Source organism: Cyprinus carpio, chromosome B3 (genome assembly GCF_018340385.1).
Source record: "Cyprinus carpio isolate SPL01 chromosome B3, ASM1834038v1, whole genome shotgun sequence".
NCBI lineage: Eukaryota > Metazoa > Chordata > Actinopteri > Cypriniformes > Cyprinidae > Cyprinus > Cyprinus carpio.
The window spans coordinates 5,460,082-5,476,205 of record NC_056599.1 but is presented as its reverse complement, the minus strand read 5'-3'; the positions used below and the strand labels follow the sequence as shown (position 1 = coordinate 5,476,205).

The 16,124-nt window shown below is 39.3% G+C and overlaps 1 protein-coding gene across 2 annotated transcripts; it reads right to left on the bottom strand.

Annotated features, from left to right (window-relative positions):
• Window positions 1-10,433: 10,433 nt before the first annotated feature.
• On the bottom strand, window positions 10,434-13,727 carry LOC109055716 (zinc finger protein 501-like). Of its 2 annotated transcripts, XM_042721239.1 has the most exons (3): window positions 13,479-13,727; window positions 12,456-13,122; window positions 10,434-12,371 (listed from the first exon to the last, which is right to left on the bottom strand). In XM_042721239.1, exons 1-3 carry the CDS (start codon window positions 13,534-13,536, stop codon window positions 12,065-12,067), a joined length of 1,032 nt encoding a protein of 343 aa, XP_042577173.1. In that variant the 5' UTR covers window positions 13,537-13,727; the 3' UTR covers window positions 10,434-12,064. The 2 variants fall into 2 exon arrangements, with proteins under 2 accessions (XP_042577173.1, XP_042577172.1); XM_042721238.1 differs by having other exon boundaries at window positions 10,435-13,122.
• Window positions 13,728-16,124: the final 2,397 nt, after the last annotated feature.

Genomic DNA, 16,124 nt, shown 5'->3' with positions numbered 1-16,124 from the left:
GGATTATGAATTCGTGGGTACGGATTCAAAAACCAAAGGTACGGTTTACAAAATCTGAGCGCACAGATTGGAAATTCGTGGGTATGGTTTATTAATCCGTGGGCACGATTTGTTACACCGAGGGAACAGTTTAAGAATTCGTGAGCAGGGTTTATAAACTGAGGGGACGGGTTGCAAAACCGTCGCCACGGATTGATTTTTTTTCTCCTACAGGTGACGTGCAGGGCTCCGTAGTTTACCTTTCTTTATTGTAGCTTCGTTATATTTGCACACACAGCGACGTAGCACCAAATCTCGGGCAGATTGTGCTAGTTAAACTTGAAATATATTTAACTTCTAAACGTTGTCCCTGTAATGAGTAGCCTAAAGAGGGAAATTTCAAATCTATTCATAAACGTCAATATAGATAAATATTAATGAAGTCTGACACAAGAAAACGTTAATATTGCTGGTGTTCTTTATTTTAAAAAAGTTTTATGATCATTGTCAGTTTCTGTAACCTCCACGAGAAACTGTAATTACTGTAATTTACTGCAATTATTGTAGTTAGTAGAAAACCAAACTATATTCATATGGACATGTTGGGCTATGGTATTGTTATAGGTGTTAGCCTTTTTGTATTATTGATTATTGATCTTTCAATCAAACACTTGTAGGTTTTTATCATATCCCAACTCACATAATCAGTTTCTATCAGCAAACACTCAGAATAAAGAGAGATGATCTGAACGTCTTGTTGAATGAGAGTTGATCATCTGAGGCTCATCAATATTAACAGAGCTGCTGAAAAGACTCTTTACTGTATATCATGTCAGTTCCTGTTTTCACCTCATTTATTATGATGATGTCTTCAATGAAATGAGCTTTGAGTGGCAATTTACAGAAGATCTGGTGTCAATACTGAGGGTATTTGTTGGTACAAATCTGTAGATGCATTTCTGTGGTTATTTTTCTTACCATTATTTGATTTTTTTTTTCATTAATTATATATTGCGCTGTGGAAACTCTCTGCAGTAAGTGATATATTATTTATTAAGAGTCGTGCCTGCTTCAACATCTCTCCCTTCACTCCGATTGATGCATGTGAGCAAACAGTGCAATTCTACATTGTACCTATTTGCACATCATCTTATAATTGAGTGCACAACCCATCGTGCCTGCCATAGCTCACTGTATACACCGACTGACGCACCAGAGAAGAAGGTGCACTTTTTGACCGCAAAATATGGCACTGTGTTTTGCCTGTGAGAGACACATGCTCAGTTGAATGTTAAGCGGGTGATATTGTTGAGTGTCTCAAAATAAAAGCAAATGCACTCCGTCTCGAACTGTGTGTAACCCAGGAGGGCAGGGTATCATAATTTATTGAAGCATCCCTGGGCGCCGCCATTGGCTAGCGGACCCCCAACGGCTGTTAGCATTCCATTGACTCCCATTCATTTTGGCGTCACTTTGACAGTGAATAACTTTACATCTGAGGCGTTTAAAGACTTCATTTGTCAATTCATTATTTCTAAAGAAACACGAAAATGTATGAAAGGCCCCATTACCTTGTATCTTACGTTATGGCCCCGTAGAAGCAGTTTTTGTAAAAATAGGCTAACGATTGCGTCATAACCTGCGACTCTCTGTCGCGCAGTAGAGAAATTACCGTATGGACAGGAGGAGAAGCTCACAGGCAATCTTTTACAGTCTATGAGGCTATCGGGGGAACGTGGAGGCGTAAAGTCAAGGGAGAAGCCCATAGAGAGTCCATTAAAGCAACGGGACAAAATTGTTCAACAACGTTTTGAGGAATTCGGTGGGTGATTCAGATTTCTCTTGGCACAGCGATTAGAAGACTTACAATTGTCAGACAGGTTGCTCACATCACATCTACTTCATCAAGCTCAGTTTGAGTCTGCGCAATACGCTCGACTCCCAGGAAGTGCGTGCTTCTAATTGACTTCACTTGTCTTCGTTGAATCCAACGGGGTTGCTGTGTCCATTTCTTTTACTGTCTATGGTGTAACCTCCTTTTTTATTTCACACTTACATCTCTTCTTTTGTTATCTCTCTCTCCACCTTAATTCAATCCGAGAGGCTAACTCAGAACACCACATATCCCTCTCTCTTAAGAACAAATATACTATAGGGACAAAGTCACAGTGCAATTAGTTAACAATTATTGTACAAGTTACTATTGATTTTTTTTTTTTTCCTCATTGCAACCTTCCAAAACCCAACATTACAAACAACCCTTACTGAACGAATATTGGTACAGTAATGCAATTTCCAAACACTTGGTATAAGCATCACATAACAGTACTCAAACACAATAATCACAAAATAGCAAGAACATTCTTTTCCTTATACTATGTAGACACCTGTTGTGTACTAGCAATGCATAAAGCACATTTTACATTACATAACCCTGAGTCCATGCGGGTGCATGCCTGCTCCGAACAGGTCGTGTAATTACTGCAGCTTGTTCACCCCCTACAGGATTAGTATCCCCAGAGTCAAACAATGGCAGTTCACTGGACTCGTCTGCTCTGCATTGAGCAAGTGCAGGTGCCAAGTGGGATGCATTCCAGCATCGTCCATCTGACAACTTGTATGTGTATAACCCTTTCTTACCCACAACCTTTAGGGGTTTTCCAAATTTAGACTGGGTCTTTGGCACAATTCCGTGTTTCTTTACCCGAACATACGATCCACACTGAAATGAAACATGCTTTGTGCTGCATTTTCTGTCACTGTACTGTTTCATTTTTTTCTGTTTATCTCTCATGTGTGAGGCAAGCTGGTGAGGTGTGGACCTTTTGCCTGCAGGTGGCTAGCAAAGACCTGAGACGTTAAGTTTGGTTAACATGGCTCTCCCATGCAAAAGTTCAGTTGGTGTGCACTGTGTTGTGGCATGTGGCGTTGCATGGTATGCCTGCAGAAAGTCTTTGGTGAACTCCTTCCACCCTCTTCCTTCCAGCGAAGCAGTTTGTAAACTATCCTTTAAGCTGCGATTAAAACGTTCGACTTCCCCATTTGCTCTTGGGTAATACACAGATGATGTCCTGTGTAAGATTCCTCTGTTTTGCAAGAACAGTCTGAAGTCGTGCGAAGTGAACTGTACTCCATTATCAGAAATCAGCTCTTTCGGATTCCCTTCCCTGCTAAACACTGTAGACAAGAACTGCATCACGGCCTGGGTAGTAGGATGTGAGACAAATGCTATCTCAGGCCACTTACTGTAATAGTCCACCAAAGTGACCAGACAACGACAATCAGCAGGCGCTGCATCAAAAGGACCCATGATGTCTATGGCCACTTTCTCCCAGGCGTCAGTAGGATAAGGTACAGGTTGGAGTAGAGTGGTATGTATGACAGCTGATTTGTCATGTAACTGACAAGTGACACAAACCTTGACAGCTGTTTCTACTTGTTTGTCCATGCCAGGCCACCAGTAGAGCTCTCTCAGCCTCCTTTTTGTCCTCACAATGCCCTGATGTGTATCATGTGCGAGTGCAATGAACTTGGACTGGAGACCTTCTGGAACCAGAAGGCGTGTGGTTCCCCGCACCACACAACCATCCTGGAGTGAAAGTTCATGCCACACTTGAAAATATGGCTTTAAAGCATGATCCAGTGCCTTTGCACACTTTGGCCATTTTGAGGCAAGCATTCTGCGTAGCTCAGCTTGGATAGGACAAGAATCACATGCTGCTTTGAACTCAGAGCTGGTTATGAGCGTAGACGTGAGAGCTATGACTTCTAAATCATGTTCCAAACTAGGTTCAGTACTAGGGAGTGCTAAGTGAGATAGACAGTCTGCAGTCACGTTCTCATGCCCCGGTTTTACTGAATATCATAGGTAAATGCCATCAGCCTAGCTGACCATCTTGCTATGCACATACCTGCTCTGCCTTGACCCTTGGATGACAGAAGGGTGGTCAGCGGGCTGTGATCTGTATGCAGTGTGAAGTGTTGTCCCCACAAGTAGGTCCTCCATCGCTCTGTGGCCCAAACACATGCTAGTGCCTCCTTTTCTACCATGGAGTACTTCCGTTCTGCTACGGTAAGGGTGCGTGAAGCAAAAGCCACTGTTCTCTCTGTGTTGTCTGGGTGTATCTGGGTAAGAACACCTCCTATCCCATAGTCTGAGGCATCTGTGGTGACTATAGTAGGTAGTTCTGGATTGAAAAGCGCTAGGGCAGCACTATGCACAATCAGTCTCTTAGCGGTCTCAAAGCTCTCCTGAGCCTCAGGTGACCAAATGAATGGAGTAGAGCCTCGTAAAAGCACACGCAATGGCTCCACCACTGTAGCATAATTTGGTATGAATTTAGAATACCATGACGTGAGACCCAGAAATGAACGAAGGCTAACCCCATCAGCAGGAGGTGGTGCATCGGACACTGCAGAGACACGGGAAGCATCAGGCTGTAATCCCTTCTCAAACAGGGTGTGACCCAGGAATGACAGTTCTGCTTTTCTGAAGTGGCACTTTGCCATGTTCAATTGAGGCCTGCTTTATCAATTCGCTGCAGCACAGCTTGTAGATTTTCATCATGTTCCTTGAGCATTGCTCCTGCGACCATGATGTCATCCAAGTAACAATGAGCTCCAGACTGACCTTTAAGGATTTCAGACATCATCCTCTGAAAGCAACTTGGAGCTGAGGCCAGTCCATATGGAACCCTTTTGAAACGAAATAACCTATCATGCGTGATAAACGCAGTAAGGTTTTGACTGTCCTCATGCAACATTACCTGGTGATATGCACTTTGGAGGTCTAATGTGGAAAACACTGTTGCTCCACACAGGTTTCGCAAACATCTCCTCCATATGTGGAAGGGGAAAGCTGTCTACTACCACTGCCTTGTTAGGCTCACGTAAGTCGACACAGAGCCGAATCCCCCCATCTTTTTTTCTAGTGACAACTATTGGGGAGACCCACTCAGATGCATCCACAGGCTCGATCACATCCTGTTGTACAAGCTTTTGTAATTCCTTGGACACCTCGTTGTGCATTGAGAAAGGTAACCGCCTCAGTTTCTGCTGCACAGGCTGAACACCAGGCTGAACGTGAACACGGTGCACAAATCCTATTGCACATCCCAGCCTGTTTTCCGACTTTGCATCTATAGCATAAGGTAGTATGTGTACACTGGTCTACACTGACCTGACCGTCACAGAGTTGTAAGCACAGTCCAGTAAAGAGGTCTCTGCCTAGCACAGCTGATCCCTTTTGAACAATGTATAAGTCTGTGGTAGTGCAATGGCCTCCATACGAGATGCTGGCTGGCAGGCATCCTTTCACGTCAATTGCATCGCCCCCAAAACTAACTAGACTGAGTTTCGGTGGTGAAGGGGGTGCTTGACTGAAAGATCCAGTGTAAATGGACATCAGTAATATGGACACTGCTGATCCCGTGTCCACCATTAACTGAATGTCCCATGTTTGTCCTGTGCTTGCACATATCTGTACTGTGCACATGATTTTTCCACAGTCACGAGCAGAATGTTCAATATTTAACACAGTCACTTCAGGTACTGTAATTTCACTCGCCCGTTTGTTTCCGCGACATATCTTTGCAAAATGCCCTGTTTTGTTACAGTTCCTGCACACCGCATTCTTTGCCGGGCATTAGGGAAAATTAGCTGAGTGCTGCTCAGATCCGCAACGGTTGCAAGTACGTGCGCGGGTAAATTTTGGAGGTCCCCGCAAGACGTTGACTTTACTTTTGCTTCGTCGGATCGTGTTATGTTGTTGGACTGCTTGTACTGAGCTGTCGGATGATGCAATCATCGCTTTAGCCTCCGCTGTAGCAGTTTCAATTTGCCGGGCGACAGTCACGGCTTTCTTAAGGTCGAGTGGCACTTCCAGCAACAGCCGTTCTCTGATGCGAGATGAATTAGTCTTTTCGACCAGCTGATCGCGTATCATCTCGTCCTCCATCGCGCCTAATTCGCAGGTGGCAGCCAGTTCACGTAGTGCAGCGACATACTGATCTGTAGTCTCGCCCGCGCGTTGGCTCCGCTGGCGGAAGCGGTAACGTTCAGCAACCACATTAACTTTAGGGACAAAAAACTCCCTTATTGCACTCAAAGCAGAAGCATACGTATCGTCTCCCTGATCACTCACGGTCAGGGTGTAGAACAATCTTTGACCCTCGGCTCCGAGGCAGTGTATCAGAAGAGTGCGCTTCCTAGCATTAGGCAGCTCCTCGCCCAGGGCCAGCAAAAAAATTGTCGAAAGTTTTGATCCACGCTTTGAACGGAATGGGTGGTTCACCTGATGTTTGCAGGAACGGGGCGGGTTGGCTTAGACTTAAAGCCATCTTCGTCGCCATATAAAAGCAAATGCACTCCGTCTCGAACTGTGTGTAACCTCCTTTTTTTATTTCACACTTACATCTCATCTTTTGTTATCGCTCTCTCCACCTTAACTCAAACCGAGAGCTCCCTCTAGAGGCTAACTCAGAACACCACAGATATAATTAAAATAATGGCACATTTCAGTATTTTTGTCTGCACTGAATGTGGGAAGTGTTTCAATCATTCATCTGCTCTACACAGACATATAAAAAACAATCACAGTAAGTAGATCATCTTCAGATCCAGCTCTTTCAGATCTGATGCTGCGTCCTCAACAAATGTGACACAATAATATATCAAGCAATAAAATATCATCTGGATAAATCTGTCCTAACCAGTCATAACAAGTAACATGACAAAGAAACATTATCTAAAGTTTTCACAGTGAATAAATTTCATCTTCAAAACCAGCAGATTCAACTGAGATTCAGATCAACTCAAAGATGGAGTTCCTCCCCAAAGAACAATATCACAAAGGTTTATTCTTGTACATCATTTTGCTTTGTGATATAAATATTATCTTTGTGCATTCTTATGAGTTTCATATTATGTTCAATTGTCTTATAATGCATGTGTCACTTGTAGTTTGTTTACTCTTTTAACTAAGTAGATTTTTACAAACCGCTTTTGTTCAGGAAGCTGAAGAAGAGGCTGTAACTCTTTTGAGAGACACCAAGATTTATTGTTAACTTGTTCTTCATTGTTGTTTTTAAAATAAATCCTCCACTTATGATGAATTTTAGAAAATTCAGATGCAAGATATACTGTCATGTGGATTTGTAACTGATTCTTCTGTAAGTATGGATGGTATCTGAACCCTGTATCAAACAAACTCAGGGGCTAAAATATGAAAAACTGTAGTATTGATTAGCTCTGATCTGGTGACCGGTTCTGCATTCAGTTCTGGAGAAATTATGAGAAACCACTTACAGTTTATTATTGCTACATAAAAGTTATCAAGCTAATTGTACCTTTCCAATGGTTTGTATGTGCGATTAATATCAAGGCATTTGTCTATAATGTGTTTTCATTATTTGCAATCTAAAAGTGAGATATCTCTTGCACGTTAAGGCTGTGTGGTTAATCTAATGTTATTCTCAATTCCGAGTTTGGCTTAGAGGTGAAGCGATATATTGGAGAAAATCTGATGTGTGAGTATACTGGATCTACGCATTAGTTCTTAAAGTGACAGCAGCCTAATAAACCTGTAGCAATCCGTATCATTAATGATAATAAAACAACAAAAGAAAAAAAGAGAATGTCCAGTTCATCTGCTAGAATGGTGTTGAACACTGAGCTGTAATCTCTGAAGAGTGTTCTTACACAGGTCTCCTGGAGCTGGAGGAGGTTGAGGACAGTGTGAAGGACTGTGCTGATGCTGTTCTCTGTAGATCTGTTTGCTCTGTATGTAAACTGCTGCAGCTCAGGCTGGATTTGATTTACTGTGAGACCAATCTCTCAAAGCACTTCATGATTACTGCTGTTAGTGCAACCAGTCTGTAATCATTCACAGTTATTGGTGGCATTTAAAGAAACAGGGATGATTGTAGCAGATTTTAAGCAGCCCCAGATGAACATCTCTTACAACAACCACAGTATGAAAAAAAAAAAAAACACCCCATTAAACCACACATACAAAAACCTCCTTCTACAAAAGAAAGACCTGTCTTTCAGCCAGACATTTGGAAGAGGTTTCTGTCACGTAGTACAACAGATGCAGAAGGGACACAGTGTTTTTCACTTCAAAAAGGGTTGTGTCAGAAGAACTTTAAAAAACAAAACACAGTCACCTTCAGTAGTATTTGTTGTTCAAAAGCCATAACATTTTCTGCATTAGGCACATTTTATTGTTTACCACTAAACTGAACACATCTGAGTAAGATGAGCAAAGTAGCAGTTTCAGTTGCTTTGTTTTTTTCCTCTGTGGCAGAAACTTCTCAAATACATTCTTTATACACATTATCATTGTAGCTTCTTGAGATGCAAAATAAATCAATATGTATCTGAAAAGTGGCAGCCCAAATGGCCAGTTCACATTAAACCATTCACATTGTGTTTATTGCTATTTTAATTATGAAGGTCCCGCTCCACAGACAGAATGCTGGATTAAATATTAAGGAAAGCAGAACAATTTTATAAAGGCATCAGTATTGTTATCAGTGATACTGGCCTTCACTCATTAACCCCTTAACTGTCACCGTCGGGGGGACGCTTGCCACTCTTTTTTTTTTTTGTTGTTGTCCTTTTCCTCTATAAAATCTTTTAGTAATCATCATAAATTATATATCATTTGAAAGCTTAGAAGCCCAAGATTCATCCTGTGAAAACCATTTTGAAATCGGTTGACATTGTGTTACCATGGAAATGGTACTTTAAAATCTTATGGCGGTCTCCTCCCCCTTAGTGGGCAGTGTCAAGTGTCATATTACAAAATGCATTACGGTCTTTTAGAATCAAAACTTTTTTATAATCTTGGCAAAAAACATATCATTGGAAAGGTCTGAGTCTCAGGATTCCATATTTGGTGGTTATTTTGAGATAGAAGTAAAATTGACAGAGAAATCTAGGGAAACATTCATTAAACAAAATTCAAAGGAGTTTTGATGGCTCCCAGTGGCTGTTTGTGGTATGATGACCTAAATAAAATCTCACAGGAACCTCAATTTTTTTCATATCAACTTCAAATTTGGAACATAACTTATTTAGACACAAGGCTTTAATTTTATACCAATTTTAGAGTAACACCTGTTATGTAAAATATTTATAATAAATAAAATAAAATAAAATTAATATAGCACATTTTATTTACAGTACATTTAAACTTCTATAACTTTTTGATACTTTAATTTTTTGAAAAAAAAAAAAAATCAAAATTCTGCTAATTTTCTTCTTTAAAAAGAGACCAACCTTAGGTCTATATTCCAAAGTGTTCATAAATTACAACAATTTAAATTTGGATAGTGCACTTTATTGTCTATTTTAAAAAATGGGGGGTGACAGTTAAAGGGTTAAACAAATATTACAAATATACTGTCTTTATGTTGTTTCTACATTAATTTGAAGATTAAATGTGAAATTATTACAATATAAAAGTATTTTTAAATGTAATGTTAGGTGGGATTAATTGCAATTAATTTCAGAAAAAAAAGATTAATTCGTTTAAAAAAAATTAACCGTTTAACAGCACTTATTTATTTATTTGTGGGGTTGAATACTTTTTTTCTACTTCAAGCACTGATTGTGTATCATATGCTCGCCAAAGTCAATTTCTGAGTATAAATCGCACACCAAACAGAAACAGAAAATCGTGCTATTGATACACATGTACATTTTTTGAAATGGCAAATCTGTCACACATGCTTAGCAGCTCACAATTATTTGTTGTACCACAGTTCTGCCTCTTTTAAAAGTAACAAAGTTTTTAACAAAGTTAATGTAATGACTTGTGCTTGATGATATTTATCATTTGTTATTCATTTCGATTTATGGAGTAAAGTGAATTTCTTAACCTAAAAGTACTTGTGTTAAAATAACACAAAGCAATAACATATTTTACATCTATGTTAATGCATATACAATATTTTTAACTTAAGTAATAATAAAATAAAGAGAAAGTTATTTAACAATATATTAAGGAGTGGTGACTTTTGTACAGTCTTACAGTTACAATCGGTCCTCTGAGGGCAGTCATAATGTTGAAGTGTCCCTCAGTGAAAATGAGTTTGACCCCCTGATATAGAGTCAGGAGAAATCTGATTTCAGTTCAAAGTGAAGTGACTTCAGAAAGTGAAGCAAAGACACGAGGAGCACGTCTGTCTGATGTCCACACTGAGCTTTCTGAACTGGTTTCCTGGTTTCTAGTGTTTAGCTCTGAATGAATCATGAGGATCAAACAGTGAACACAAAACACCAGTTCTGCTTCTTGTTCACTGAGATCTCATACATTAATGCTGAATGTGTCACTGTTAGATGAAAAACACAAGACAGGATGAACACATTGCTATTGAGCACATACACAGAAACTGTAAAGCATGGACCCTTTCATTGAAAAAGGCATATTTCTGCTATTGTAGACTCATTTTGTATGTAAGCTATAGACAAGCACAAACTGGGTGCTTAATGTAAATGTAATTGTCCACATTTACAAAATCAGGTGATTATGTTCGTCCATCTATGTAAATGTGACTGTATGTATAGAGACAATAGAATGAGGTTAATCACTGTCTTCACGTCAGTTTGATTGTGTATCTTTGCAAAGACACTGATGAATGACCAGAAAACAATCTTGAGCTTTTGCTTTTATTTCTCAGCAAACACAAAACAGCTTTAAGCAAATAGTGATAAATCAAAATGAAATCCCATTTTAAACCTTTTTTTATCGCGCATTTCAAGACCCCAAGGATGCTGTACAAAATAATACAAGGAATTGGCAAAAAATACAGCAGACAATCAGGCAAACAAGTGTTGACAAAGAACTACAGATAATTAACAACAAGAGGTCATGCAATCATAAGATGAACATCAATTATGTCAAGAAGGTGGTCATACAGACAGAAACTGGGAATTTGTGAGTTATTGAGAGTCATCAGAATGGTAAATGAGTTATTTAGAGAACAAAGTGGATAGATGAGTTTTAAGTTGAGATTTATCATGTAATTACTCTGTTGTTACACATCAGCGGTCAGTAAGAAACCTTACAAAACACGTGTCCTTGGAAAAAAAAGAAAAAGAAAAAACCTTGCTTTGATATATTATCAAGTCTTGCTTTTAATAAAACAAGCTCTTTTGTATCATTAAAAAAAACATTCCCATCCATTGTATAGCATATGAATGATTGAATTGTATCTGTGTTGTTACAAGGGGAAAAGCATGAATTGTTTATGAATTCCATTTTACAGATTAGAGAATCAAGACTTCACAATATTGTTATTACAGCAGCATGAAAAACAAAATGGTTATTCAAACTGGGAATAAATAACGTAAAGAAACACAGCACTCCATGACATCAGTCTAAAACTGTGAGTTCTGCATTTTCACAAAAACTCTGGTTATAATAACTGAAGCGGTCTACACTGCACAATCAATCTCTTTTCTGCATTTTGTTGTTTATGCTCATGAGTGAGTTTGTGAATTGAATGAGAGCTCACTAAACAACTCCAGAGTCCTCTGCAGTGATGAATCAAAACTCTGATTGGATATCGCATTCATAAGCTCAAGAGGATTGGTTATAATGCACAACGCTGCAAACTGCAGAATCATCTCACAACACTCAAAAATAAATCTGCTGTAAAGTAACAAAGCAAATATACTATAAATTAAATGCCACAATCGACACCTTTCAGTCATTTCACTTTGAAATCATCCTCAGCGCAGGCCAACAGCAGAATTTGCAGATTTGGCTTCAATTGTCCAAAGGTCTTTATGTTCTTCCTGTTCTTAAATTTCCAGGTATGAATGAGAAACCCCTTCAGACGATTCAGTGCATGCAGGGAACTGATCAAATCATTCAAACTGATCTGTGAACAAATGCACACCGTTTTGCAGGTTTCTTTGTTCAAGACCTTGAACAGAATCAACTCAAAAGAGCGATTTATTCGTGAATGGGGCATCGTTCATGACCAGATAAAAGAGCACACATGGAATAAATTACAATTGATGAGGATTTGTTGAGGACAGCATCAGATCTGAAAGTGCTGGATCTGAAGATGATCTACTTATCGTGATTGTTTTTTATATGTCTGTGAAGAGAAGATGATTGACTGAAACACTTCCCACATTCAGTGCAGTGATATGGTTTCTCTCCAGTGTGGATCCTCTCATGTCTTTTCAGACTTGATGACACACTGAATCTCTTATCACAGTGTGAACACTTGTGTGGTTTCTCTCCAGTGTGAATCCTCTCATGTTTTTTCAGACTTGATGACTGACTGAATCTCTTGTCACAGTGTGAACACTTGTTTGGTTTCTCTCCAGTGTGAATCCTCTCATGTTTTTTCAGACTTGATGACTGACTGTATCTCTTGTCACAGTGTGAACACTTGTGTGGTTTCTCTCCAGTGTGAATCCTCTCATGTTTTTTCAGACTTGATGACTGACTGAATCTCTTGTCACAGTGTGAACACTTGTGTGGTTTCTCTCCAGTGTGAATCCTCTCGTGCAGTTTTAAATGGCTCGCTGAAGTAAAAGTCTTTTCACACACAAAGCACATGTACTCTCTCACACCAGTATGTATTTTCTGATGCTCTTTCAAATATTGTAGTAATGAAAAGCTCTTTCCACACAAATGACATGAATGTGGTTTCTCCTTTGTATGAACTCTGAGGTGTTTCTTCAGGACTGAAGCTCTCAAAAATGTTTTGCTGCAATGATCACAACTGAATGGTTTCTCTTTAGTGTGGATCCGTATGTGATCCTTAAGGTGTGATGATTGTGTGAAACTTTTGCCGCACTGATCACATGTGTACGGTTTCTCCCCAGTGTGGATCCTCATGTGATCCTTAAGGTTTGATGGTTGTTTGAATCTCTTCCCGCACTGATCACAAGTGAATGGTTTCTCTCCAGTGTGAACTCTCATGTGAACATCAAGATTTCTTTTGCTTGTGAAACTCTTTCCACACTGAGTGCAGGTGAAAGATTTCTTGGCTCTTCTTTTCTTTAAATCTTTCTGTTTGCTTTGAGAGCAACTCAAAGGTTTTTCTCTACTTTTGACATGATTTTTCTCCTCAACTTCATTCAATTCTACATTCTCCTCATTTTCTTCATTTAATTCTGAAATAAAAGTAAAAAATAGTTTATTCTGAGTTAGTCGTAAAAACAGAGAAATGTGAAAGGAGATAAAAATGAACCCTGATGTAAACATATAATTTATAAAAATGCTTCAAAAAGATATATATGTATATGTCTATGAACTATTAAATATGTTTGATCAACAACAAAATTACCTAACATACATTAAATTTGTTTTAAAAAAAAAGTACCCATATCATAGAAAGTGTCTATTATTATATGATGCTTCCTCTAGATTACTCAACAGCTCAAAAGATTTTTCCTGCTACAACAAATCTACTGCTTGAAGCTTCACAACACTCAGCCTCATTAATGAAGAATGAAGAATAAACACCAACCTGTTAGTTCTTGAATATCTTCAGAGTGTTTGATTCTGCAGGGTTCTGGATCGCTCATCTTCTCTCTGTCCTCTTTAATAAACTCAGTCTTTACAGATTTCAGCTCTTCCTGATGATTTGAAGCTTGTCTTCACTTGTAAACTGATGGAGATATTCCCGCATTTATTACTGAATTACTGTGGGAGGAGTTTCACTGATGATGTGTTGCAGTGGGCGGAGCTTCACTACCAGTGAACATGTGGGAGGAGGAGCTTATCTGCCAAAATCAAAAATACATCACTGAGTTTGTTTTTATAGTAATTGACAACAGAAAATAAATGATGTAATGTAATTTGAAGTATAAAGACAACAGTTGAAAGCATAAACTCAGATATAAATGTACAGGTGAACTGCACAGTTTGCAGAGAAGTATTTAATTTCCTTAGCTTTTCAGAGCTTGGTAGATGAGTAACTACTGTATTTCTATTATTATACAGATAAATACATATTACAATTAATGTTATATTAATTGATTTATTGTTTATAAATATTAATAATATATAGGTATAATAAAGTTTTAAAAGTGTGAAATAATTTAAATAAAAATGGAACAAATAATTACACAATTATTTGAATCACAATTTAAGCAGTAAATAAGCTAAAAATGTATCCCATCCCTACAGAGTTGTCAAAAACGTGATAACTGTCAGAATGACTGATTTAGGCGCGCCAACCTAAGAGTTTTTAGAATTAAATAAAATAATCAAATGTAAAATAATGATGATGTGTTCTGTTGCAAGTTGTCATACTTGATCTCATGTTTCCTCACGGTTTATTGTTGAGCTGTTGAATTGTTCTGTTAAAATAATCAGTTTCAAGCCTCTGATACTTTTTTTAGCTTTAAGTGTCAATTTACAGGAGATCTGAAGACATCAGCATAACAAATGATGTGAAAACAGGAACTATTGACACGAAATAAAGAGTCTTTTCAGCAGCTCTGTTACAGTTTTTGCCCGTTGCTTGAACACTATAGACCCATGCTTAGACTAAAGTAACACAACTTGAAGCTTTTGTTACCGTACCTCAAACAAAAGCGCTGCTTTGCACTCTAGCTGCAATTCTGCAACACACTTACTCCTTTATGCAACACACTTGGTCCTGCATACTGCACTCTATTTCATACATAAGACACTTCGTTCAAAAATGAAATCTCAGGATGCCATTTGGAAAACACATGTATCCAAAATACAATACACATCGGGCAATTGCAACCACTCAAATACACACCTGAAGGGACATACTTGCAAAACTGAACACCAATCAGCCAGCTACAAAAAGCCCTCAGTTTAGCCATTTCAAGAAATTTGCAAGCATGGATGGAGGGAGAGCAAGAGGCAGAGCTAGAGGAAGAGGAAGAGGAGGACAAGGTCAAGGTCGAAGAGGCCATGCACGGACCCCTATTTCTGATGATATAAGAGCAACTTTGGTGGACCATGTCATCAATCATGGCCTGACTATGAGGGAAGCTGGGCAGAGAGTCCACCCACATCTAAGCCGCTTCACAGTGGCATCTGTAATAAGAACATTCCGACTAGAAAACAGGTATGTCTTCACCTCTCTACCTTCTGCTCTACTCAGAGTATATCACATTACCACATCACGTGTACAGGGTATTGCAGGGTGCTAATGCTCCTTTTGCAGCCAAAGTGGTAGTTTTTGTGAAACATACCATGATTACTTACATTGAGATGTTTCAGTAAAGTGGATGATACAGTATATACAGTAAAGTACTGTAAGAAAAAGAAGCAAACCGATGACAGTTTGTGGTTGTATTTCTAGAATGACTAGAAGACTTTCTGGGGGAGGACACTAACGCCTGTCCACACAACAGCAGGGATTTGCGGTTGTGGACCTAGTGAGGGCAGACAATGCCATCCATCTCCACCATCTATGACAGAAAATACTTGCAGACAGGCAAGTGTCCAACAACAGAAACCATGTGAGCACCACCACCATCAGACACATCTTGGGAAAACACAACATCACCATGAAGCAGCTCTACAGGGTCCCATTTGAGAGGAAGAGTGTCAGGGTCAAAGGACTTTGAGCTGAATATGTACGGGTAAGTGTAACTGTCCTTTACATTTACAATACAGTATTGGTGAAATCCAGTAGCAGCTGAATATGTACCATATCAGTACCACATGGATCCATTCGGAGAGCTACACAGGTACCTGTGTGATGGGGTGAGGGTTCTGTATGTCTAGCACTGTAGTACAGTAATATGTTGGTTTTTTTTCATGGATGGAGCTGCACAGCCTCATGAATTCATTTTCATTGATGAAGCTGGATTCGACCTGAGCAAAACAAGATGACGGGGTCGTAATGTAATTGGCCAAAGGGCAATTGTGCACGTCCCGGGGCAGCGCGGGGGAAATATCACATTGTGTGCCGCCATAAGCCTTCGAGGGCTTCTGCATCATCATGCAAAACTAGGTCCATACAATAGCCAACGTATACTCACATTTCTAGATGCTCTCCATAATATAGTTGTACAGAACAGACCAGATCAGCCCAGGTTTGTGGTGGTATGGGATAATGCCAGCTTCCATCGGGCTGCTCTGGTCCAGGCCTGGTTCACCAACCACAATCAGTTTGAAGTGGTAT

What these genes read in the sequence shown, in the direction of transcription:
- LOC109055716 (XM_042721238.1), bottom strand. Translation starts at nt 13,536, where the DNA reads ATGAGCGATCCAGAACCCTGCAGAATCAAACACTCTGAAGATATTCAA. An exon ending in AGATATTCAAGAACTAACAG is followed by an intron (nt 13,123 to 13,478) that starts GTTGGTGTTTAT and finishes CTTTTATTTCAG; the next exon opens with AATTAAATGAAGAAAATGAG.